This window comes from Artemia franciscana, chromosome 3 (genome assembly GCF_032884065.1).
Source record: "Artemia franciscana chromosome 3, ASM3288406v1, whole genome shotgun sequence".
Classification (NCBI taxonomy): Eukaryota; Metazoa; Arthropoda; class Branchiopoda; order Anostraca; family Artemiidae; genus Artemia; species Artemia franciscana.
In genome coordinates this window covers 21,627,789-21,653,655 of record NC_088865.1, presented here as the reverse complement: position 1 = coordinate 21,653,655, position 25,867 = coordinate 21,627,789, and the positions used below count along the sequence as shown (strand labels likewise).

Below are 25,867 nucleotides of genomic sequence, written 5' to 3'. Positions count from 1 at the left end.
GACTTCTTCTCGTATCAACAGGAAACCTTTCCCCCATCCCTTGCACTTTATTCCCCGTGGGTACCCTACCAATGTGACTCTGGTTTGAGAGTTCCTACATGCAAAATTATCCTGCAATAAATAATCTGCCCGAAAAATTATCCGCACCATCCCACAGCCCAAATTTAAAACTCACCCCAAGAATAAATGAAACTCAACGACAGTCACGTTTCCCCAGTCGCTTTAAATTTCCAAAAATTTTAATCACCAACACCGAAAGCACTAATTTTGACAAACTTACTGAACTCAAGGTGCTATCAGAATTAAATCAAATTGACGTTATAGCTGTTACAGAGGTATAGTCTCATGACCAAAGGTCTCTTCGTTTGTCGAATTATTCAGAGTTTATTTAGCTCCGTCCTTTGGATCACCCACTTGGAAAAAAAGGAGGTGGTGTCATGTCTTTACTAAATGCAACCTTTTCCTAAAAATTATTCCTGTTCCTAATTTATCTGAGTACGATGAAATCCTTTGGGTAAGTATTAGACCTAAAATACTCCACCGTCCCTACAATACCATTGCAACAGCTGTCTTCTATTACTCGCCAAACCAAATTATTAATGCTAAACGCAAATTTCTCCAGCAGTTGCAGACCCGCGCTGATTTTGTTATCTCTAAGTACCCAAACGCTGGATTTTTTCTGGTTGGTGACCCCAATGAACTTGAGATGAATTCAATTTGCTCCTCTCTAGAAGTTAAGCAAATAGTTACAATACCAACAATTAGGGTAAACCTCTCTAGAGGTCATTCTAGCTAATCTTAACAGCACTTATAATCCCCCCTCAGCTCTACCTCCATTGGGTGGGAGTTATCATTTTCCCCTCCTCCTGTCCCCCTCCTTTAATTTAAGCATACATTCTCAGTAACCTATGGCTCTTTCCGCCCCCTTCAAAATGCTGGCCTTCTTTCTTTTGGATCGTGGCTGAGTACTGAGGATTGGTCTGATATTTATAATTTGCATGATCTTGATGAAAAAATCACTACCTTTCACAAAAAGCTAAACGATAAGTATCTAATCTCTTTCCCAGAAAAAAGATTTAGAAAGTGCTCAAGTGACAACCCATTCATTAATCAACCTATACAACTAATTAGAAAAAATTGAATCTTTTCAGATAAACCGGATGAAACTAATAAACTAAAAAAAGCAATTAAAAAGGAAATACGTAAATCTGCCCGATCCTACTACATGAACAAGGCCAAAGAATTGTTTACCAGTAAACCAAAAAATTGGTATTCCGAGGTAAAAAAAAAGGTTGCATGGTAGGAATCTAGACCAGCTTGATTTCAACCGACCTCAACCCCCAGAAGTTACTACTAATAATCTTAATAAGTTCCTCGCTTCCATCGTCCAGAGCCTTCCGGTACTGTCTTATTTATTACCTACTGATGTTCTGCCCTCTGCTATCCCCTCCATATCCCCTCCGTATCAGATCGAAAGAAAAATTGGGAAACTACAAAAAACAAGTGTCTGCCCTTTAGATATCCCGTTTCCTGTTATTAGTGCTTTTAGTGACTTTCTCTCAAAGTCTTTGTCTGTTTTTTTTTTCAATGAGATTACTGAGTCTGGCCAATATCCGAAAATTTGCAAACAGGGTTTCATACCCCCCCCCTTGAAAATAAGGGCGGAAAACCTGGTTTTGAAGGTGTTCATCCTACTTCACTCAATCCTATATTCTCTAAACTATATAAAGGATTCCTTGCAGATTGACTAAAGGAGAAAATTCTACCTTTTACTGACCTGAGACAATTTTGGGACATCAAATCCACTACTACTTCCCATTACCTTGTTTTTCTTATTGACTTAAATGGGAAAGTTCTTGAAAAACCTAATCGCTGGTTAAATTTAATTTCCATTGACTTTCAAAAGGAACTTGTTAACCACAGTATTTTAGTTGAGAAACTTGTAACTGATTTCAATATTGATCCCTTCCTGGTTAAATCGGTTGCCTCCTTTTTATCAAATGGATCACAGGTAGTCAAATATCAGAATCATTATTCCAGTCCCCTCGCTGTCCACAGTGGATTACCCAAGGTAATCTCCTATGTCCCCTCCTTTTTTCTGTTATGATAAACAACCTCGCTAAGGAATCCTCCGACAGATAGAAATTTATGGATGACCTAACGGTTGTTGAAACCTGCTAACAAAACTTAGTAAGCAACCCTATAGGTATCCTCAATGATATTGCAGATGACGCTGCGGTCTTGGACATGAGAGTAAACCCTCTAAATCTATGATAATGCCAATAGGTTTCCTTAAAATCTTAATCCTTTTCCTCAACCCTATTCCCCAAGATACTTTTGTGTCTTCCTTTAAATTACTTGAGGTTACAATTTCCTCTAATTTAAAGTGTCTTTCCTTAAGCTCTTGAATAAATTTAACGTCCCCCCTTCCTATTCTTTACGGACCTATACTTCCTTTATCCCCCCGCATCTAGAATATGCATGTCCAGTTTGGCATCCTGGCATATCCCGTGATGAATCAGAAAAATTGAATCCATTCAAAAAAGAGCCATGAGAATAATTTTTAAAGAGGCTAAGGTACCATACTCGCTTCTTTTAAAAAAGACCAAGCTGGAAACTCTTGAGCACAGGAGAGGAACGTTGTGCCTCTGTTTTGCAAAAAATAAAACAATAAACCTTCGCACGGAAAACATTTTCCCCAAAAGACACTCCCTATCCAGACACCGTTTGCCACGTACTGTTTCTGAACCCATTACTGTCTTGTCCCCCCTCCGTTGCTTAACCTCCAGGTATGAAAAAACCTTTATCCCCTTCATTACTGATAAGATAAGCCGCTAGTTTTCCTTTTGTTTTCTTTGGTACTGGTGATACCAAAGTTTCATGTTCGTTTGAATCTTTTGTTCCCTCCCCTTTGTTTATGTTCTCTTTTAAATCTTCAACACTAATTTTATCTCGCTCTTTTTAGTTTTGTTTTAGTTTTTAACTTTTTAACTTTCTGACATTTTGCCGCTTAATTTTTTTAATGAATGACTTTTTGCCTTTCTGATTTTGCTGTTTTTGGCATTGTTTAGCCAGTGTTTTAGTTATTGTGCTATTTTTATGACTTTATTTTTTTATTTTTACGGTTTTATGCTTCCGAAATGCGAATTTGGTCCTTCGGGGCTTGTGGTAGACATTTTTTGAAACTGAACATCTTATCTCTATCTCTTAAGCAAAGCACATCCTTAGAAAGACAAGGAGGGAAGGTCTTATTGTCAAAGAGGTGAGTTTTGTCTAAAAGAGGCACTTATATGAATTGAATCTTCTACTTCCAGCTCAAAATCTTACTGTAAGAAGAGGGGGGCACATCCATATCTTCAATAAAAATACCGATGAGCTGTTTAAAGCCAATTATAATGTAGGAGATGAAATTTTCCTGTACGAAAGTATTATCGATTTTCTCCTTGATATTAATATTGTTTGAGTCAGTTTACCTATAGAGTTCTCCAATGCAGAGGAGAGCGAGAGTGAGTAGGAAGAGCCGCATTGGTAGTGCCTGTTTCCATTCCTGGAAACAGGCATTTCGAGTTCTTGCACTTCCCATAAGCCAACGAATCCGACATTTCTTAATTTCCTTTTGATTTGTATTATTGCATTTGTTATATGTTAATCAAGAATATTATATCCCTTAACAATTGTATAGAAGAAAAAACTTAGTTTATATAAAGATTGTGTTGACGTTGAAAAAAAAAAAGAAAGCCTTTTTTTATTATCTGATGATTTAGAAGAAACCTGCTAGAATCCGAAAGGAGTCTATTATGGATTTCACGCACAGCTTTTCAGAAGAAGAAGAAGGTAGCTGCCATCCTTAGTATTCATATTGAATACTGAGTCTAAATAAACTCCTTCAAATGATGGGAGGTTATAGAGTAAATTAAATAGTGATTAGAGAGTAAGGTTTTTCTTGGTTGTTAGGAATTGATAACCCACCTATATTAGTGTCAATTGGTTTTACTTTCGTAAAACGTTGTATATTTTTAAAAGTTTTTTTTTCCTAGGATGTATACCTTACAAATGCAAAATAAAGTGTATTAGCATCCGCTAGCCAAAAACCTTGTCTGTTAATTATAATCAAAAATAAAACTGGAGAATCTGATTTTGAATATAATATATCAGTAATATATCAACAGCAGTAATTTGAAAGGCGGTATGTTACACGGCACGAGTCTCACAAGAGGAAAAAGCTGCAAAATATATTTTTGGTCTTTTGGATGTAATTAACCACAAGCTGTTTCTATGCCTTCAAGACATCAACAAAACTAAGCTGATATCGAAAGACTCCGATTCCTATCCTATTCTCCGAGTGCATAACGGGGATATAATGCATCTTTGGGGGTTTTATTATAAAATACCCTAAATCTAAATAACTTGAAAGCTAAATAGAATACGAAAAAACCGGGTCAGACCAATTTTTTGTATAAATGCAAAGCTTAAAGAGATTGGCTGTGGATATTAATTTAGCCGAACAACTTCTGAATCACAAAACACAAACCTGAACCACCTGAATCACCCTCATATAAAATATTCTGAATCCCCGCAGCCAATTTAAGGCCATCTCTCACACAGTCTGTCAAGCTGAAACTAAAAAAGATGTGCATTAAAACGATTGACATGACTTGTTTCGGATCAGTTATATGAGTAAACATAACCCACATCGAAGATCTTATTTGGACAAAAAAAAGAGGTTTTTAGAACGAAAAACTTATAATTTATTACATTTTCAGGATTTTGAACAAAATCTCTGAAATACGGCCTAAGATTTGAGTTCTCAGTAATGTTTTACCCTGAAGGTAAACCATTTGAAAAAAAAATTAAATCAAAATATATTTCAATTACCTGATCAACGTTGACAAAATAATGAAATTCAACTCTTACTCTTCGCTTTCCCAATCATTTCCAGGCTTGACTTCTAAATCCAAAGGGCCAGATAAGATCCTAAGCAGTCTTGATTCAATTAGGTTTTTCTCTTCCTCGGACACATCTTCTCCGCAGCACATCGCCAGTTCGTGAACAATGCTCTTGAATAGAAACTCGATTTTAGAGCCCATATTTCTTACAGACTAGCTAAATAATGGATAGTTCTATGTGTTTTTCAGAAGAAATTTAGGCAAATTTAGGGAAAAAGCACATATTATTGTGGTTGTAGACCCCCTCTCCCCTCAACACACCGGAATCTTATCTGGTCCTAGCCGCCTAAATTAATCAGATTCACTACCCCTGATAGCAAAAAACTTGGAAGTTTCCCCTGTAAAATGGTATACATGGACAAGTGCTTTTACTGGAGCTATATTTTTGTGTTTGCTTAAAAATATACATATAAACTTTGTAACACAACTAGAAAACTAAATGAAAAATTTTTGGGCGGTTTACACGTCTGAATTAACCTGCTAAGAAACAGACAGTTCACAGTGTCAATTACTGTAGCTTGGACTGTCACATCTGTCGCTTCAAGGTTAGGGGGGGTCGAAAAAAGCGAATTTTTCATGATACCTTTGGAGTGAAGCATGAAAGATGCCTTTATAAGTAAGTAACTTCTGTGCAAATTCACCACCTTTTTTTTAAACATATTTCAATTTGTTCAAAATTTCAAATGTTTGAAATTTGTTCAATTTCAAACAAAACTTCACCGCGATTTCTAAAACAATTCAAAATAGATTTTTTCATCTGTGAGTTCCCAGATCAAAATCTCTAGACTACACAAAATGAATACACATTACTAGTGCCTTAACAACAATTCTATTTCTTGAATTGAAATTAGAAAAATATCTGAAATTATTAATTTATGACAAAATGCTGAAAGGAAGATAAAAAAAATTCCTTCATAGTTCTCAAGCTACTGCGTTCTGCTCAATACTGATGGTGATAGGACCTAATCAACACCAAAGGTATTAGAAGATGATGATGCAATGGATAAGGAAACTGAACCTGATGACTACAAAAATCCCAGACCGTCGACTTTATCCTCTTTGCGAATGCGAAGGAAGCTTTCAAATACCACCTTAATAAGCCAAAGATTCGGGGTATCGTTTGAAGCTAGGGCTGCCATAGTTTCTGGACGACGTAGGCCTTCTCACTGAATCTTTAGCTATTGATAAGAACAAAATTGCTTGAGAAAGGTATCGAGCAACGGAAGAGCTTAAAAGTGGGACTGGGAAGAGCTGATCATTGACAATGATAATTTAATAGGTCTTTACTTCAATGGCCCACGTGAAAAAACATTGTCAATAGAAAATTAAGATGATAAGTACCACCAAAGAACAATTGTAGAGGAACACTATTTCTTGATGAAAGAACTAGGGTCTAGCTACTTTAATCATGTTACACCAGCTTCAGGATGAAGTCTGGCCATTCCTGAAAGTGTCTAAGACTATATAACAGAAGAAGTGCCCGGAGGTTTAAACCGTATTTTTGTTCTAGGGTACGATGGAACGATTATTAATACTGGCGTTTACAATGGGGTACTGCGCCATCTTGAACTGAAGATCGGGAGACATGTGCAATTAGCTGTGTCTCAACTACATTTCAACGAATTGCTCTCCACCACTTGTTCCGAGACCCTTGATGGTCCCATTTTCGAGCTTAACTTCTACACTGGTTGCATTTGAAAATCTTTGAAGACGTTCTAACTGCTTTAAGCGGTAGCATGTGAGCCAGTTTACCGCACCTTGCCGTCAGATGATATATCCACCTTGAATAAGGACCAGAAGTATATGAGAGATATTACTCTCGCCGTTTACGGATTAGTGAGTTTTAGCTAACTTTATAACTGGTGCGCTGAGGAACTTCAAGGAGCAGAGTCCAAGTTTGAGCAAATAAAAGTGTTTTTTTTTTATTCTGAAAATCAAATTTGTGCAGGGTGAATGAAAATTTCAGGAATGGGTTTAAAATTTAATCGTGGCTAAAGCTCATGGATTTCGATCTCCTACCTTAGCTCCTTCCCAGCCCTCAAGACATGAAGGCTCTTTACAATTGAGTACTAACTTCTTAAAAAAAAAAAAAAAAATTATGAGTAGCTTACTACAAACCCTGAAATTCCTCAAACCAATTCCGAGAATGAGAGAAAAAAAAAGACTATGCCCAGATGAATTTTTTTGCAATGTTTAGACAGATCTTCAAACAATATACCACACCTTCCAAGTAGGAAAGGATGGAGATTAGAAATTGAGATTGCAGCTGCAATCCTGAAGGCTTCAACAATCTAGTGGAATAGCTTTCTGAGAACAAAAAGCCACATTCGTGCTCTTGTACCAAATTTTAGCATTTCCGTTTTGTTTTCCTTCAGGCTCAGGAGCTATGATCTTTTTCTGGGGAGAACAATTTCAAATAATAAGTTTTTCATTGCATTAAAATTACCATGAAGAAAGGCTGGGACTGGTCTGAAGACTTTAACAAGTTGATGGGTAGAAGGACAGAGGTAAAAACCCCAGGAATCTATCTATTTCCTGTTTTTGTTTTGAGTATGGATGCCCAAGAGGAGGGCAAGAGTCACCTTCAAAACATAATTTTCCTGGGTGGAGTTATACTGGGAACCTCCCCCTCTCCCCTCTAGGGACTAAGGCTATCAATCTAGAATAATGAATTTCAAGGAGAATCGACAATGCCTTTTAAGAGTCTTAAAGACTTCTCAGTCTTGAGATCTTTAAAAGATATGTAATTTCAAGCACAATAAGTTTCGAACAGTTCGTGTAGCGAACTGTAAGTAAGGAGCGACGCGGCTCAATAGTAACCGAAACTCTAAAAAACCAGAATTTTGATACCAGTAGATATATCAAAAGAATTGGCTTATTATGCTGATTCCAAATATATAAGATTGATTAAGTTTAATGTTACCAAATAAAGGCTACGAGCGTGAGAAAAATTTGCCTGATTTTTGAAAAAGGGAAGAAACAACCCCTAAAAGTCAGAGAATCTGAATGAAAATCACACCATCAGATTCAGCGTATCAAAGAACCCTACTGTAGAGTTCAAGCTCCGATCTGAAAAATTGTGGAATTTTCTATATATTTTTTTTGACAGAAGAAATTTCACCGATGCGTATTTATTTTTTTTATTTTTCCCAGGATGATCGTATCTAGCCATGGTTCTAGGATATCGGCCGAGGGCTCATTTGAACAGAAATTGAAAGTTATAATGCATTTTAAAGTGACCAAAAAGATCGGAGGGCAACTAAGCCCCCTCCCACACCACTTTTCCACCAAAATCGTCTGGTCAAAATTGTGCGATAGTCACTTTGTTCAGCACAGTTGAAAGGTCCAATAACTATGCCATTGGAGACAACACGACCCCCCATAGCTCCTGGGGAATACCATTAAATTTCATAATGGTCTTATAAAATTTGCCCATTGTTTACGCATAGTGTTCGTTATTGGTAAGTTAGCATATATTTTTCGGAGAGAGGGGGTGAATTATTTACTGGGGGAAGGGTTCCACGGGAGATTTTTCCATAGGGGAAGAAGTTTCCGGGGGTGAACTTTTAAGGGGAAATCTTACGCTGGGGGTATTTGCTAGAATTCCTATACAAAATCATTTTTATTTGTCTTACTTTCTCTTTGTCGACTCGATTTTACGCGTGGAGATTCTAAGGGTAATTTTCCGGGGCGGATTTTAACTGGGATTGATCTGTCTAGAGGATGTTTCCGTAGGGGGGGGGGGGATTTTTCCGTACAAGTTTTTTTTCCAGCGGAGAGTAAGGAGCAACGTTAAAACTTAAAACGAACAGAAATTTTTACGTATATGAGGGGTATTGCTTTCTCCTCAAGACCCTGCATTACGCCAAAGTTTGAATTTTGTCCCAATTCTTTAAGAAAGACTCCTGAAACACAAGGGGTTATTTAATTAGAACAATAAAAGTATTTATAAAAGTACTAAAAAACTTTAGCGTGAAGAGCGAGGTTTTGAGGAGGGGGCAACCCTCTTATATACGCAATAATTTCTGCTTGTTCTAAATTTTAATGTTGCTCCTTATTTAAAAGAAAAACTTTTTTTTATATAAGACATCAAATGCTCATCGACACGAAATAAATGACAATTCTAAAAACTGAAGTGAAGAGCACTCTTTATGTGGCTAAATGCACCATGAAAAACTAATGCTACGTCATCCAAATAATGAGAAATGCTTAAAGCAAAAAGACGCTGATTTAAAATATATTTTTCAGCTAAAAAAATTCCTCCACAAAACAAGTAAAAGGGCTTAAAATCCTCAGGTTTTAGTTCTTCCATATAAATCGTTGAAAAAATCTTACCATCAATGTACATTGGCTGCTACTGCTACTTAAAAAAATTGTTGGAAACTTTTACCTTATAGTTGCCCGTTACCGGATGCTGCCCAGTTGCCCAAAAAGAATTGGATTTTTTAAAATTAACAAAATCCTCAAAAGAGCAAATAGATGGCTCAGTCAGGCAACTAAATTGCTGGGACAATTTGTTTCCTGTGTGAGCCTAAAGTTAAAGTTACTTATCTAAACATATCGATATTGTGGTTTCATCACCCATTGACCGGAAGCTTGTATTCATTTGAAACACGATTTTTTCAGCCAGAAAAACAAATTTTTCTACTCAGACCCACAACAGAAACGACCCAGATATTCCCCCAAATCAGGACATTTTTTGATCCAGTGGACGTGAAATGCGGCAGGTGTTGCAAAATTTGACTCCTATTAGAGCCACGTTCAAAGTTTATGCTCCCATTGAAACATACAATTGCATCCATTCGTCCAATCAGTATTATGATGTTACTTAGGCTTGTTCTCACAGAACGATTCAAACTTGCTTTTTAGTTAAATTATTTTTAAAAAAGTTCCGTTTCAATGGTCTTCAAACAATTTTCAACTCATTTTTCAATCTTAAAAAATGCTAAGCAATCTTTAAAAATCAAATCAAACTGAACCTTAACTATCGGTTCATAGTAAATTTTCACCTGTCATTGTAACAATTTAAAGTCTACATACCAAAAATACCAATCAATATCAAAAAGTTGCACAGCGAATATAATTCTTAATAGAAAATATAATCATGTCTAAAATAAAACAAGGTACCTAGTAATTTATTTTGCAAAAGCTAGTCAGAAAGTGAAACAGATTCCTCTAATGGATTTATATCCATTATTTGCGTTTATTGAGACATATTGACTTAATAGTAGTAGTAGTAGTAGACGGTAGGGAAGATGGTCAATAATGGGCCAAAAGCATATTTCATCACCCTTAGCTGAAAGACTACCAAAAATGATTATGTACACCGCATGATGCTGTGATATTGTCAGACAGTGCTTAGTATCTAATGAAAGTTATTGTCATGCTCAAAATGAAGCAATGCATATTTTGCATTTTTCAAAGACGATCTACTCTTCACATTTGTAGATGCATATTTGGAGATGGCCACTATTGCTCCAACATATATTTCATTGTATTTAGCTGAAATAATACCTGGCACAACTGTATGCAGAATATACCTCTAAAATAAGTAATTGCACTCGCTAAGATTTATATTCTACAAGGATTCTCCAATAGAAATTGCTGTTAAATTCTGAAACTACAGAGATTCTGTGGTTTTGTGTACCCTAGGGGCATACTCCCTTTGTCATTCTGTAGCCGCCCCTGCTCACGGCTTAATTTCAGCATGTATTAAATGATTGACTTTAAACTTGCTTTAACTTCACATATCTAAAACCACCAGTGTTGCGCAAATCTTTTGACTAGTAGAGATATAACACTGGTAATTGCAAGGACGTGAGTAGGGCGCTGCTCTTTTGCACCCTTTAGGGCGCGTCATGATTTGGTTTAAGATGGGTACACTTCACACATCCACCCACCATGAGTCAAGAGCTCAGGCTCAGCTGGGTTACTGGCTATCGAACCGACTAGGTTGCACAAGCCCTAAATTCGAATCATAAATTCAATCGGAATAGGGCTAATTCGATATCTAGAATCGTTTTAGCATCTATAGAAAATCATGCTTCATGGTTCCGCATCCTTTTTCTGTTTATATACACCTCAAATGTTACTTAAAATCATAGAACACATTGCACTTATAAATGAAAAGGATAAAAACAAATTAGTGGGAAGGCTTACAGCCTAGTCTCCTAGTCACGCCATTGCTGTTACTCATTGGCACTTGTCAATATTTTGAATCTCAATGAAGTCTTACAAATTTAAACAAGCTAGCTTCATTTTAAAACTTTTTTTTATTATAGATTATGGGTTTAGTTTACTGCCAAGTGGATAAAAACAAAGAATTAAAATATTTATTCAGAAATACTATCAGTTCATACACATGGTTTGAAATTAAGAACTTGGATTTTTCCTGCTTAAACAGACTCAAAATTTATTCCTAGAACTGGATATAGAAAAAGAGAAAGTGTTTTGAGAAAGTTTCACCTTACAGCTTTTCTCGCTCACTTTTGTAAATATTTTGTAAATTTTACAACTTGTTGCTTTCCAAATATTTTGCCATTTTCAAAAATAATTGAAAGCATAAGTTTTTCAGCTTATTTTAAAGCATGTTTTTTTTAAGTCAAATTTATGTTTAAACAATTTCTTTTTGGAAGTATTATTGGTCTACACTTTGAATTGACCTGTTATGAGAATTCTTGTATCATCATCAAATCTGTAAAAATCATAGCGTTTTTGAGAGCAATAATTTAAAAAAAGAAAAGAAAAACGCACAATCTTGCTCAACACCAAATCACACTACTCGCAGCCTTTGCTTAGTTGCGGCTTCAAATGCCCTTAATACAAAAGTTAAGAATTCTAACTGATATTAGCAGTTCGAAATTATACATTATTCATAATAACTTTAATCTACATGTAGGAGTTTGTACATATGCTATACAAACCTCCTCCCCCCTTCCACAAAAAAAACTGATTATAAAATAAACGGGAATAATAAAAACAGGATATGAGGTCAACGAGAGTGCATTCTTATTTGAGAGGGAGGGGTCCTCCTACTTCCCTCGGCGTTTCAAATATATAGCTGTGCTAGAATATTCTCCCCCCCCCCTCTACAGAAAGTCATTTTTTAGAGAAACCTTACAGATCCCAAAAATGATTGATGTAATCCCAATGATCTCAGCTTTAAACCATAAACAACAGCGTTTCTGTTGATTAAGTTACAGCCAGGCCTCACCACTGTAATGTTAAAAGCTAAACAAATAATTTGGACCACAAACAATTCTGCATTGTAACCAGGCTCACAACTTTTAAATTCACTAAGGAAAAACGTTCTTTTTCATTGGTTGGGGGAAGGAACGGCAGAACTGAAAATGTTGCTTAATTATAAATAAAGAAGTATTACCAATGAAATCATCAATTTGAGAAAAAAGAAATCACCAATGCAACAGCACAAACACACACTACAAAAAAAATATATAAAACCAATATATATATATATATATATATATATATATATATATATATATATATATATATATATACTGCAATAGGCAACCATACGGTTAACCTGAATTAAACACTTAGATTACATACACTACCTGAAGAGTAGGTTTCAGAACAACAAATTCTTTAGGACATGTACTAATGTTGGGATTCTCTCGACAATCTCGGAGTTCTGCATGCAAAACACCAGATGAAAAAAGATTGATTCCTAACTCATCCAAGATATCCAATATCATAAAAGGCAGTTCTCTATTGTCAATACACTCGAGAAACTCATACTCATCATATGGAATGAGACCAGTGTCAAAATTGAAGCCAGGGTGATCTAAAAGAAAATATAAATTACAGTAAGGATAAAACATTAAGATCAACAAATTAAAAGGTCAAGACCTACTACAAATAAAAAAGCGCTTTCAACAGTTATGTTTTGAGGGCTGTTCTCTACAGGGCTTCTGCACCTGTTTTGAGGTGCACCTTAAATAATTAAATCTCATTCTTGGAGTTACCACAATAAGGCTCTTATTAAATTAAGCTACACATTATTATTTACTGTGTGATCCGCAATGAAATACAGAAAATTTATTGTCACTTTACATCAGAAATACAGAGAATTTACAGTCACTTTATATCAACTATGACTTATTGGTACATGGCTAGCATTCCCCCCACCCCCTCCCAAAAAAATAACTCTCCCCTTTAGATTACTGCTTTTTTCAGGTTGACGGAAAGTCAATAGAAATAACTACAAATAACACGAAATATATTTTTCTGGATCTTGGTTTTTATAGCAAGATTTCTTGAATGTCAATTATATACCTAAGCATGATGCAGGTGGCTTAGGGTTTATATAAAGAACCCAAATCCGAAAAAAACCAAAAGATCATGGCCTAAACTACAAATTTCTTTTTACCACACCTTGAAAAACTATCTGACGCCTCCCCCCCCCCCCCGACTGAGCATAAAGCCAATTTCCACCGGCATTTATCAAAAAGGCAATCAAAAGCACTGAGAGAGCCAAACTCGTATTATCCGTCAGCAACGAACAATGAACATCAGCCTGAAACCTGAAGTGGAGTCTATGAACTACAGAATTTGCTGCAATGTAGAGTATTTTCAATGACTGAATTTTCTATTCAGCAACCTTTTCTTCATGTTATATAAGATCAGATAAATATTCCATTACACAAATAATTTAACAAATTTTCTTTTGAATCTTACAAAAAGCTCATATTTTTATAGTGGGAAATGTTACAAGTTTACATAAATTAATTTTATTTTTTATTACCAAATAATACTTTGAATCACACTGTCCAGCAGCTAAGGTAGATCCTGTGATGGCACTGGTGAGTGATGGCAATGACTCAAATGACTAATTTTTTGGTTATAACTAATTTTTTACAATTCTGACATGAATAGGAATTCTGAGATTTCGACTTCTAATATCTAAATTGCAATATTAGCCTTATATTTGATATCAGCAAGCTCACATATCTTTTAATGATGCCACAATTTTTGTAATTTTTCATTTTTTGTAAACTTATTAATTCAAAGATATTAAAAGAAATTAAGAATAAATTTACCTTTGGAATAGATACTAACACTGTAGCCTTCATTGGGAGGGTACAATGTAACAATGATCCGACTGAAATCAACATTACCAGTGTCACATGTTGAATGATTGTACCCTCGATATGAATCTACCTAAAAATGCAAAGTTTCGTCTTTATCAGTTAATACAAGTTGAACTATCAATACTCAGATATTTCTCACAGACTCTTTATAGTCCCTTCTTTGTATTTCTAGTTTTTATTATCAAGCATAAATGTTTAAATTCACAGGTGACAAGCATACATTTTGTAAAAGCAACAAGTTAAGTACCATAAAAAATTATAATGGTGGCATTTCTAGAAAACCCTGTTTAAGCAAATACACAAACCTCTTAATTTTTTAATCCAGGTGCAGTAACATGCTACTAACAGATTTAAACAAAGAATGGGATACCAAACCTTCGAGATATGATTGGGATTACCACCAGTAATTTTCTAGAGCTAGAATTAATATTTGTATGTATATATAACAGTAAGTGTATCACTGGGCTGTAATCATAGTGATATCCTTTTGTTTTTGTATTATATATAAACACCAGCCGACATTAATGATGGAGCTGAACTGATTTAATATTGGACCCTAATCACTCCAAAGTGTGAATAAAGGTAAATTAAAATAATTGGGGTTTTCTTAAACCAATAAGACCTATTTTGCCTATTTAACAGGCCTGAAGTAACTGACTACTCAAAGGATAGAAGTTTCCAATCATTTGAGGGTATTTCCATATATATGAGCAAAACATTTTTTTGCGTATTGGGGCCCCCCTTGGCACAAGAACTTGTGGATACAAGTTACAAGCTAATCAAAAAAAGCATGGGTCCATTTTGGAGGGGGGACATGCCAGTGACCCATTATTTGCAGGTGAATCAGGGTCCCATTTAGCCATGAAATGAGGTCTGTTTCCAGCCATGCAGAAGAAAATCATTTTGGCTGCTTTTGGGGTACAGCACATTTTTATGAACTTGGGTCCCCTTTTCCAAGTAACTGTGGATGAAGTATTTGAACCAACAAGAGAAAAGAGTTTTTGGGCAATTTTCTAGGAGACTATTCCCCAGTCTTTATTCTTTGTTTGTAAATTAGGGCCCTTTTTAGCCAAGGGACTTATGGATTTAAGTATCAACCCTTCAAAATAGTTTTTAAGCACTTTTTCAATGTTCATTTTTAGGCAAACCAATATTTGTTGTTATTTATTGAGATACCCTTGGTACAGGGACCCGCACATACAAATTCCAAGCCAATTTGAAAGATCAAGTTTTTTGGGCATTTTTGGGAAGGCTACAGCCCAAGCTTACACATTTTTTGTATATGAGGATTTGTTTTTTACCCTGCAAACTTATGTCAAGTAAGTTTTAAGCCATTCAGAAAAAAATCTTTTTGGCACTTTACAACCCCTATTTTTAAGCAAATCAATTCTATTACATTTTTTATTTATTTAGCTCCTCATTACCCAAAAACTTAAATGATTCAAGCTAAATGAAAAATAAAGCCTTTAGGCTATGTTGAGGACTATATGCCCCCAAACTACAACTTTTCCTGTATATTAGGTTCGGCTTAGTATATTTATAAATGCATGTACAGTTAAGTTTCAAGCTATCCAAAAAAGTATATCTTTTGGATCTTCCAGGCCCAGTTTTCATACAATGCTCCCATTTGCCCCAGACTTCTTAATGTCATCAGTCTTATCTCAGGAAACTAGAGGTTCAAAATATTGAAACGACTACTAGAAAATTTTGATCGAACGCAATCACGGGCTACAGGACTGCCTAGGGGGCACAAAACACGATGGTTAACCTCCAATCAGTTTCAGTCATTAGAAATAACTCTAGAACTTTCAGTTTCTAATTGACTAAATCCCTTCCCAAGTTTCTATAACCACTTCTTCTATATGATGTGGTTAGAAGAATACAAGTAGGAGACACATTAGTCTTTATTATATCGATGCTAGCGTGTAGACCCTGGTTGATAAAAGCACTTCAGTTGATAATATAATTTTCTAATTCACAAATAACATTACATATGAATTTCAGGTGCCAGGTGAGACAGAAAATGTCTGGTCCTGCTGTAAGTACAATTGTTTCACCAGCATAGAGCAGCAAATATGATAGCCCCTGGCCAAAATTAAAGTTTGGGGGTCTCAAAGCCTCCCAAGAAGCATAGTGCACTCCTGAATTTGATAATGCTCTATTCTTTTTTCAGACTGAATGATCCTTAAGAGTTTTGATGGCAACATTTACCAGATCACTTAAAAAAAAAAAAAAATCAGTTAGCTCCTTGGAAGAAAATAGGGTCAAAATGTAATTAATTATCCTACAAACAGGTCTTCAAAGGGTTTTACCTTAAATACCTTAGGATTTCTCCTTGTAGAGCTCCAGGGTGAAGACTACAGTTGTATTCAAAGTTCTTTAGTGACCAGGTGCTGTTGCATGATCAATACAGTTGAACTTGCGAAATAAACGCGAGTGAAATAGCAATAGCAATAGCCACACCCACTGGATAAGACGGCAGCCTAATAATAGCTAAAATAATAGCAGGAAAAATAGCTAAAAGTGGAAAAAATTCATGGAAGATATGGAAGGTAGTAAACTCTCGACTGCGTCCCTGCAGTGCCCCAACTGAGCTTCCTTCAAAAATATCTATGAATGGGGAAACTATATTGGAGCCAGAAAACGTTGCAAATGCACTGGGATCATTTTTTGCAGAGGTGGGAAAAGAAAAGCAAATTCTGTTGAAAACCCTGCAAAGGGTTTTTAAAGATTACCTAGGCTCAGCATGCACCAAATCAATAGATCTTGCCCCTGTCTCTCCACCTGAAATCCTGTTGAAAACACGAAACCTAAAAGGAAATTCTCCTTCTGGATTTGACTGAGTACACACTAATGTGTTAAAACCAGTTGCTTTGTCAATCATAGAGACTCTTACTTATCTGACCAATTTGCCTCTGCAAAAGGGTACTTTCCCCAAACAGCTAAAGAAAGCTAGAGTAGTTCCCTTACACATACACAGGTTCTTACACAGGTTCTTAAGCTGATCCCACGAATTACAGACATGTTTCCATTCTTTCAGTTTTTCAAAGGTTTCTGAAAAACCCACGCAGCAGCAGCTACTCCAGTTTCTGGAGAACAAAGGGCTTCTTAATACTCATGAATTTGGGTTTAGACCCAATATGCACTAACAGCTTTGAGTTTATAGATCAATAAAGTTCTGGATTATGGTCTTCTACCAGCATCAGTCCTGATTGATATCAGAAAAGCATTTGATAGTATGTACCACCCTATTCTCCTCGGGAAACTGGGGCAAATAAGAATAAGAGGCAAAACTCTGGGTTGGTTCAGATCATGCTTGAGGGACTGCAGGATTTACTTAGGAGAAGATCCAGGAAATAATGCAATTGTCATTTGCGTTGTCCCCCAAGGGTCAATGTTAGGACCACTACAGTCCCTAATTCACGTTAACGATCTGAGCAGCATATTATAACCAGCACACACTATTCTTTGCTGCTGTAAGCTATGTCATGATGAATCTTCTTTTCAGCTGTAGGTAATGACAAGCTTGTGGCTTTTGCATATGATGCCACACTAGGCTGCTGTAAAAAGATAAAACAGCAATCATTTCCAAGCTTAGGGTTGTTCTTGAGGAGACATATCTCTGGATGGATTCTAACTGACTTGTGATTAACACTGATAAATCTTGGATTTTTTTTTACCAGGTTGGAATTGTCCATGCGGAGGTGTGCGGTATCAAAACGTCTAGAGGTTTGATCAGTTGGCCAGAAAACCATTTCGCAAAATACCAAGGAATCCTGCTTGATGAAAACTTGTCATTCCTGCATCATATTCAAGCAGTAGAGCTAAAGATATTCCAGAATCTTGGAATAATAAAGAAACTAAAGAACATTTTGCCACAGGAAACACTGGTTTCCTGTGGCAAATACAACACTCTGAGCCCATTTACAATATTGTGCAATGATATGGCAATTGCCTTTTAAATCTTGACTGCAGCTCAATTTGATTCATAAACAATCCTTAAAATTAATTTTAAAAACTGAAAAGTATTTGTCAATGCATTTGATGCATCATCAGTCATGCTTGACCTTTGTGATCAAGTTTCCAGCTGGTGAACCCCTGTCTGCATTTTAAACATTATTTCAACCAATCTTGGACCATGATAATGTAAATACCCGATCATCATCAAACCTGCAAATACCCTTCACCCCAACTACAAAATTGGATTTTGCTCCAATTATAACTTGCACCAGGTCATAGAATCTGTTCCCATAAGAACTGAGAGGTAAGAGCTCCCTTGCATCATTTAAAAGAAGAGCGAAAAATCATTTATTAGCATTGGAAAAGATTAGTTAAATAATGATACAAAAATTATATAATGTATTAAATATAAATAGATAAAATTAAAGTTAAAATTTTATTTTGGAATAATAATGAGGTGGTTTCCCTGGGGCAAAGAGCAGGAGGATACTTGGTAATTATGTTGGAAAAAATGAAAGGTAAGGTTGTTTCTGAGAGTGGGAGCAGTGACCACGCTGCATATTATGTTTAAAAGATAACAATTGAGGACCTTGGTGTCCAGGTATGAACTGAGTATTGTTATTATGTGTAATTTATTTTTTGAACTAATTATAAACCCAAACTTGAGTAGCATCCCAATTGAGTTTACACTCTCTGGAGGACTACTCAGCATCCAGCCTTTGTGTGAAAACCTCAATGGATCCAGTAGTAAGTGCTTCATTAGATAGTTAGTTCCAATGGTTGACAAATTGTGATGAAAAGCAGAGTGTGGACTCAACATATGGTAGACTCTGCTTGACAAGTTTCGGGTGATGACATCTAGTTCTTGAGTTGGGACCAAAAGTAGGGAATAATGCTGGGAGTAGTCATGAGCAAGAACGCTTATGATTTTTAAAGTTGAAAATGCTCCAGAAGAATTTATGAGAAAATACATTCGTCCACATTAATCTTAAGACTCTCAATCTAAATATACTAGTTGCAATGCACTATAAATAGAATGCTATCAACTTTCTATTCAGTTAAGACGTTTCAAGTTCCACTCTATCCAATTTTAATCTAATAACCGACTATATCATAAATCACTATATAAACATGGAACAGAATCATACTTGAATTAGAATCTCTGTCAACATGGTGAGCATTTAATTAATGCTCTTTTTTAAAATATGGGGAGGCAAGAGTCATTCCGACTTTAAGCTTGGACATAAGTCCCTTATATAGAAGACTGATGACTTTAGGCAAAAAAGTGAAAAGAGTATGCTTAATCAGTCCCATAGTTGAATTAACACCAGCAACAGACCTCTTAGCATGAGTGCTGAATTTTAGTTCACTGTCAAGAGTGCCACCAAGATCTTGCTCATTATTTATGGAGGAGAGTAGGTGAACTAAGAAAAAATAAGGGCAACAAGAATTTAGTTTGACAAAGTGAACAATACAGGACTTGAAAACATTGAATTCAAGAAGCCAAGCCTCAGCCCATTGATCAAACAGTCAAAGATTATTTTGTAGAAGGGCATGATCTTTACAGGGCTGGTCCAAGAAGCTTCAGATTTTCTGCATAGAAAGTTGATTTACTCTTAATAATGGAAGGAGCATCATTGATGAAAATATTAAACAGTATAGGACCCAAAAAACTTCCCTGAGGAGCTCTGCTCAAAACATGCATAGAGGAAGAAAGAAAACAGTTACCAAAGTCATCAAATAACTGAACACATTGAGATTGCAAATAAAGAAAATCAAGGGTCCATAGCAGGGATTTCTCTTCAAGCTTGACTGCATGTAATTTAATTGCAAGTTGTTTGTGACAAACTTTGTCAAAAGCTTTAGAAAAGTCAAGCAAAGTCAAGTCAGCAGGCACCCTCATATCAAGCAACTTGGCATATGGATTCAAGGAGATTGGTATCAACAGATCTTCCTGAACAAAAGCCACATTGTGAACTGTGCAAAGCATTATTTGCTTTATGATGTTTAATAACTGAAGAATTGATTATTCTTTCAAGAACCTTATCAACTGCTGATCTCATGCAAATGGGGCAATAATTTTCAATAATGTCTTTTCTACCTTTTTACACATAGGAATGATAAGTGCAGTTTTCCAATCCAGAGAAAGATTTAATGATAACTTGATCTGGAAAGATTTTTCCTAAATCTGAAAAGATTTAATGATAACTTGAACAGCAAGGAAAGAGCTTGACACAAACTGTACAACATTTATGTAGGATATGCAGGGGAGTGGCCGAGTCACGACATAGGCAATAATGCTCCTAAGCCAATGAATCAAATAAAGAAATTTTAAGGTGAATTTAAGGCAATGCTGTCTGGACCAGCAGATTTATTCAGTTTGAGGGATGTAAGTTCCTTTAGAACTATTGTATCAGTAATAAGGATGGGTTCCATCTTACACAATACATCATATAAAGGAGGTGTGGGATAAACAATACTGGAATTGAAGGAAAAAACAGATGAGAATTGTTGGTTGAAAATTTCAACTTTCAGCTCAGGATCAGCAACTGATTGACTATTGTGCAGGGTATCTGGGACTGTACATCTGCTGCTACATTTTGAGCAGCATAATGCCAGAAAGATTTAGGTTATCCTTAACATCCTCAGCCAATTTTTTCTAAAACCTTCTCTTCAACTCTGTTATTTGGTTGGTTGTCTAATGATGAAAAGTTTTGAAAATATGATAATTTTCTGTGATCTTATTTTTTCTATAGCAATTCCATGCTTGGAATTTTCTGTTGATGAGCTTACTTATTTTGGTAGTTAAAAACGTAAACTTTTGGCCTGTTTAGCCCAAAAATTCTGGTGCAAGACTTTTAAGCATGCAGAATTTCCATTTTTACATTTGGCTGTCTCCAAATGACATTGACAAGTCTTTTGGAGACTAGTTTGTAGTTGAAATATTTTCGTTGCTTAGAAGAAGGCTGTTTAGTAGACAAACATAACTCCAAAATAATTTCAACATGGTTGCTACTATCAACAGTTCTAGGCCCCCTAGAAAATAACACCCTCCCCCCCCCCGTGGAGAATAAGGCTTTCTAAATTTGAGAATTTTATTTGAGTTTTGTTTTTTTTAATTTCCTTAGGGAAAGAAATTTTGGTACTTGTGTATTATATGCCACTCACTAAAGTTTACACTGTGTAAAACACAAGAACAAACCCATTTCTTTGTTAGTTTTTTTCAGCTTAGCACAAGACAAGACAAGTGACAGAATATATGGGAAATATCTAAACACTGGCCACCATTACTAACAGGTGTGGTTATTACATTCTTAATAAGAGGGACAGGATAACTGAGAATAATCAGATCAAGAGTGTTAGAAACTTGGCCTTCCTTGAAACAAGTTGGCTATGATATTGCTTGAGAGAGGGAATTATCAGAGGGCAGACAAAAAAGGAGGATCTCTAATGCAAAAACCAGATCCATCAATCCATTGGTTTTCAGGAAGGTTAAAGTCAACCAGAAGGCTAAGATCATAACTGGCAAAATTGGACATCATAGGTGATTACATAGCAGCCAAATTAGATTTAAAGTCCAAAACACAGGGAGCACTGTGGCTTCTATGAACAACAACTAGAACATTTGAGATTGTTTTAATGTGTATTTTTATCCAAACAGACTCAATTCCATCAATAATCAAAGAATTAAAATGAATGAGACTAACCTTTAGTCCATCTCTTATATATAAGCACACTCCTCTGTGGCAAAGTGGGGAATTCAGGTTAGAAAAGAGCAGGTAACCATTGATATTGATTACATCAGGTGATAAGACTGACAAGGTGTTTTTTTATGAAACTTCTGTAATTGCTGCAACATCCACTTCTTCTGTTGTCATACGAAAGGAAAGCTCAAAAAGCTTATTAGAGAGCCTATCAACATTGGAGCTAAGGAGCTTCATTCCTTGTGAGGTAGGAATCTGAGAGGATGCAGGACAAGAGTAAGCAGGAATTAAAAGACTGGTAAAATTGTTGGATACAGCACTATGAAACAACAAAGAAGAAAGAGCAGGTGAGCAAGTTGGTGCAGAAGAAACAAAATAAATATCAGCATCAAACAGGGAAACAATATTATGACCACTACTAGGCATTTGAGAGAAAAAATTTGGTGCTGCAAGTCCATAATCATTTAAACAGTTTACCGGGGTGGAAGGAGGCACAGATATTAGTGGGACATTGGAGCAGTTGGGAGGATTGCTCCAACTGGCAAGTTTTTCTTAATGATGGAACCTTTACAAATTACCAAATCTCCCTGCCCATTAGCTTTTCTGCATTTCAACTCCTCAACTAGAGCTCAGTGCTTTGTATGGTCTTCCTTAGGATATCACCATAGAAACTGATTGGGCCTTTTGTTTCAAAAGATTTCTGTCTTATTTGTTCTCTAAATTCAGTTGATGGCAGAGAGAAAAGAAAAAGAGGACAGTTACCTGAGGGTTGATGGCTACATGAAAGTCTTTACTTTGACTGGGGGGGGGGGCACCCAAGCACCAACTTTCACTTGTGAATGGTAGTTGTTTAGACCCTTAATTTCCAGCCAGACATGTCTAGACATGGGTTCTAGCCAAACTTGCACATGAATGCTGCTAAATTTCTAAGGAAATTGACACTTACTTATTTTAAGTCATGGAATTTTTCAAGTTGTTTATAATGACAGTAAGTGATTTACTTGTGTCAAAGATTAACAAGGTAGGAATGACATTACTTGACAGAAGCTTATAGTTTAAGATCCAATCACTGAGCCTATGTCTATACTATTGATAGTAGCTTCATTTATATCAACCTTTCTATTGGCTTTAAACCAGCTTATGTGTGAGTCTCTTATATTACTCCATAAAAAGTTTATCCCTTTTGTACTGCTGTGGTGCTAAACTTACACCCACTACAAGCTTTGGTCTCTCAAAGGCTTTGTAATAACTGATGTTTCTTTATATGCTACTGTTACCTTGAGTGTGCAAAGAGCTCAGGGGGCTCTAGAAACAACAGCTCTAGTGAGCTTAGTATATATAAAATACTGATTGATTCTACCAAGACAAGAGGCCTTACATTTACTAGGATAGAGCTCAAGATCTAGCATTTAGTCCTCAAGTGGTATTGAGGTAGGATAATTTTGTAGCACTACACTATATCATTTAGGCTTTGGATCATAATCTAGAAGTTTTTTTTTATCTAGCTTAACTACTTTCTAAAATTGTAAAAAACCTATCATCTAGAATTTAGGTACCATACTTAAAGTGAGTTACTGTTGAAAGAGTGATGATTTACAATAAGATGCAAAAAGCAAGTATTTGTCCTAATTTACAATGTAGGTTCATTTCTGAAATTTAACTCAAAGGTTATATGCCTACCCTAAAACTTTCAGTCAGGAAAAATTAGAATTGTGTTAACTAGAATCCAACCTGCATCTATTTTTTTTTTTATCTGAAGCTCTTACATAAATATCTTTTAACTTTTTAACTTTATCCTTGACTATATCTTAGGCTAGGAAAAGATATTACTTTTTTGGCAAGCTTTTCTTTGATAGGCCCATTTTTTAAGAAAGTAGGCTTAGCAGAGCCTAGTGAATGAAACTTCAAAGAATTTGCCTAGACATCAAATCCAATAAGTTTCATGGGTTCACTTTAGTGGTTGACCACTTCTAAAGGAAACATGCTAATAACAGTAGTACCATTAGATTCTTTACTTTATACTCTTTCCAAATATCATAGACATTTCTCTGACTGTGCACCCTACTCTTGAGAGTCACATATATAGCTCTCATAATTATTTTTTCTCCAATAATTGAATCTCATAATGCCTCATGGATTCTTTGCTAAAAATAGGTTTCTGTACTCTAAGCCTGCTGGTTTGCCTATGACTGATTGCAATATTGGATAAAATATTGTTTGCAGTCATTTAAAAAAGTACATAACAAGGGAAAGAAAAAATGATAGGGAAAGTCCAGTACTTGAACAGCAGCATCATTGAGGGGGGAAGGGCAAGAGGGGGAAGTTGTCTCCCAATAATTTGGGGGGAAAACTATTGTTTATTAAGTAGTTTTAAAACTGTAGCTTGTTTTAAGCATCAAATTTACTCTTTACTTTGAGAAGACACCTTTTTAAAGATTAATACATATTGTTTTTTACAAAGGGAAAATTAGAAAAATAGGGGTCCATTACACTTCATAATATGTTCCACATTAATATTCTTATAAATATACTGCCTTTGAAACCTTATCACCAAGTAAAAATGTGAGCCTAGTTAATGGAAAAATTGAAAAATGTTTTATGCTTCCTGTTTTGCCACATTTGCTCCAGTCAACTTTTTCTCTGACATTTAAGGTGTTTTTACTGTCTATAATATCTTGTTTTAAACTTTCAAAAGTGCAAATGAATACACTCTCTAAATCTGCAAATAAGAAAGGGAGTAATTGAAGAATAAGAAGGTAGATATAAAGTGAGTATAATTTCCTGAATGAAAAAAAAAACATTGAAAAAGAAAATAGGACTTAGTGATTTTTATAATGATATTTGTATTATAACTAGATTGGTCAAATCAGTTGCACTTTGGTATTGGAATTTGGTAAAGGGGGATCTGCTCCAAGTATCTTTTAATTGTTTTAATTTTTATTTCCAGTATTTAATTGAAACTGATTCACCTATTTGTCATTGAAATGCCTAATAAGCACTGCTAATAATAGCTATAAGCTCCAAATTCTTATTTTGTATCCTCCAAATTCTGTTATTTGTAATTCAAACACCTAATTAGCAATGAGAACATCCTATTCCTTACATTTTGGATTTACATACTAATCCATAAATGTAGAACTGCCCATATCTATAATACCATGCTGACTTTTTGCTATTTTTGCTTTTCTAAATATTTCTTTTATTCAGCTTCAAAAAAAAAAAGAATTGACACAAATGTGCTAAGAATTATGCCTGAAATTAGTTGTATTTCACACAACATCAGCACTACTTGTGGGATGTTTATCTCTACATTAACATGTTTTATCAAATGTTGGCTGAGAATAGAATAAATTGAATTTAAACACAATTGTATATTCTTCTTACAATTTACAAATCATGAGTGCACATAAGCAGTTCCTACCCATTCTCTTTTCTATTGTTATTAATTTTATCATGCACCACTAGGAGTCTAAGCTTTACTTATAGGCTATATATATATATATATATATATATATATATATATATATATATATATATATATATATATATATAGGATATATACATAAAAATAGGATTGGTATTTCCAAAAAGAGGTCCTTGTAGGTAAGTCAATAAATTAATAATTTCAAATGTTAGATCTCAAACAATTTCAATAATAACCATATCGATGCATAGCTTAGATTTAGATAAAGCACAAGGAAAACAGATTGAAAGCTAGCTAGATTTACTTCTGTCTCTTCGGCCAGGTTTTCAAGCTTCAAAAACGAATCTTTCATAGCCTACTATCCACTTTATTTATATCTAAATCTTTTCTTCCCAAAATTTCTCTGAGAGTGCATTCCGTGTGTTTTTGATAAAAAAAATTTGAGCGAATCTATTCCCGTCACCAAATTTCAAGAAAATGGGTTCCGCCCATTAGAACATTTCTGAGCCGCATTTGACTTTGCATTAGAAAGTCAACAGACTTCGACATCTCAAGATTTTTCTGTTTAAATTTTGATTTTCGCCCTTTCATGTCCATTTAGAATAGCGAATCGAACACATTGATAATCTCTTAGCATTTATTCACTTCATTAATTGATTCTAGTTCTCATCACCATTCATGAACACAGGGAAACCATAATTTAAAAATGCCAATTCAGCT

At 35.3% G+C, this 25,867-nt stretch overlaps 1 protein-coding gene across 2 annotated transcripts in view; it reads right to left on the bottom strand.

Moving 5' to 3' along the window:
• LOC136025008 (mucin-2-like) overlaps positions 1-25,560 on the bottom strand; it is a 65,931-nt gene extending 40,371 nt beyond the window's left edge. For both annotated transcript variants that reach the window (XM_065700634.1, XM_065700635.1), the window contains exons 1-4: positions 25,452-25,560; positions 14,009-14,129; positions 12,524-12,753; positions 4,915-5,057 (exon numbers count right to left, since the gene is read on the bottom strand). In XM_065700634.1, coding sequence (XP_065556706.1) covers positions 4,915-5,057; positions 12,524-12,753; positions 14,009-14,129; positions 25,452-25,499 — 542 coding nt within the window. In that variant the 5' untranslated portion in view covers positions 25,500-25,560. The remainder of the gene's footprint in view (positions 1-4,914; positions 5,058-12,523; positions 12,754-14,008; positions 14,130-25,451) is intronic.
• Positions 25,561-25,867: the final 307 nt, after the last annotated feature.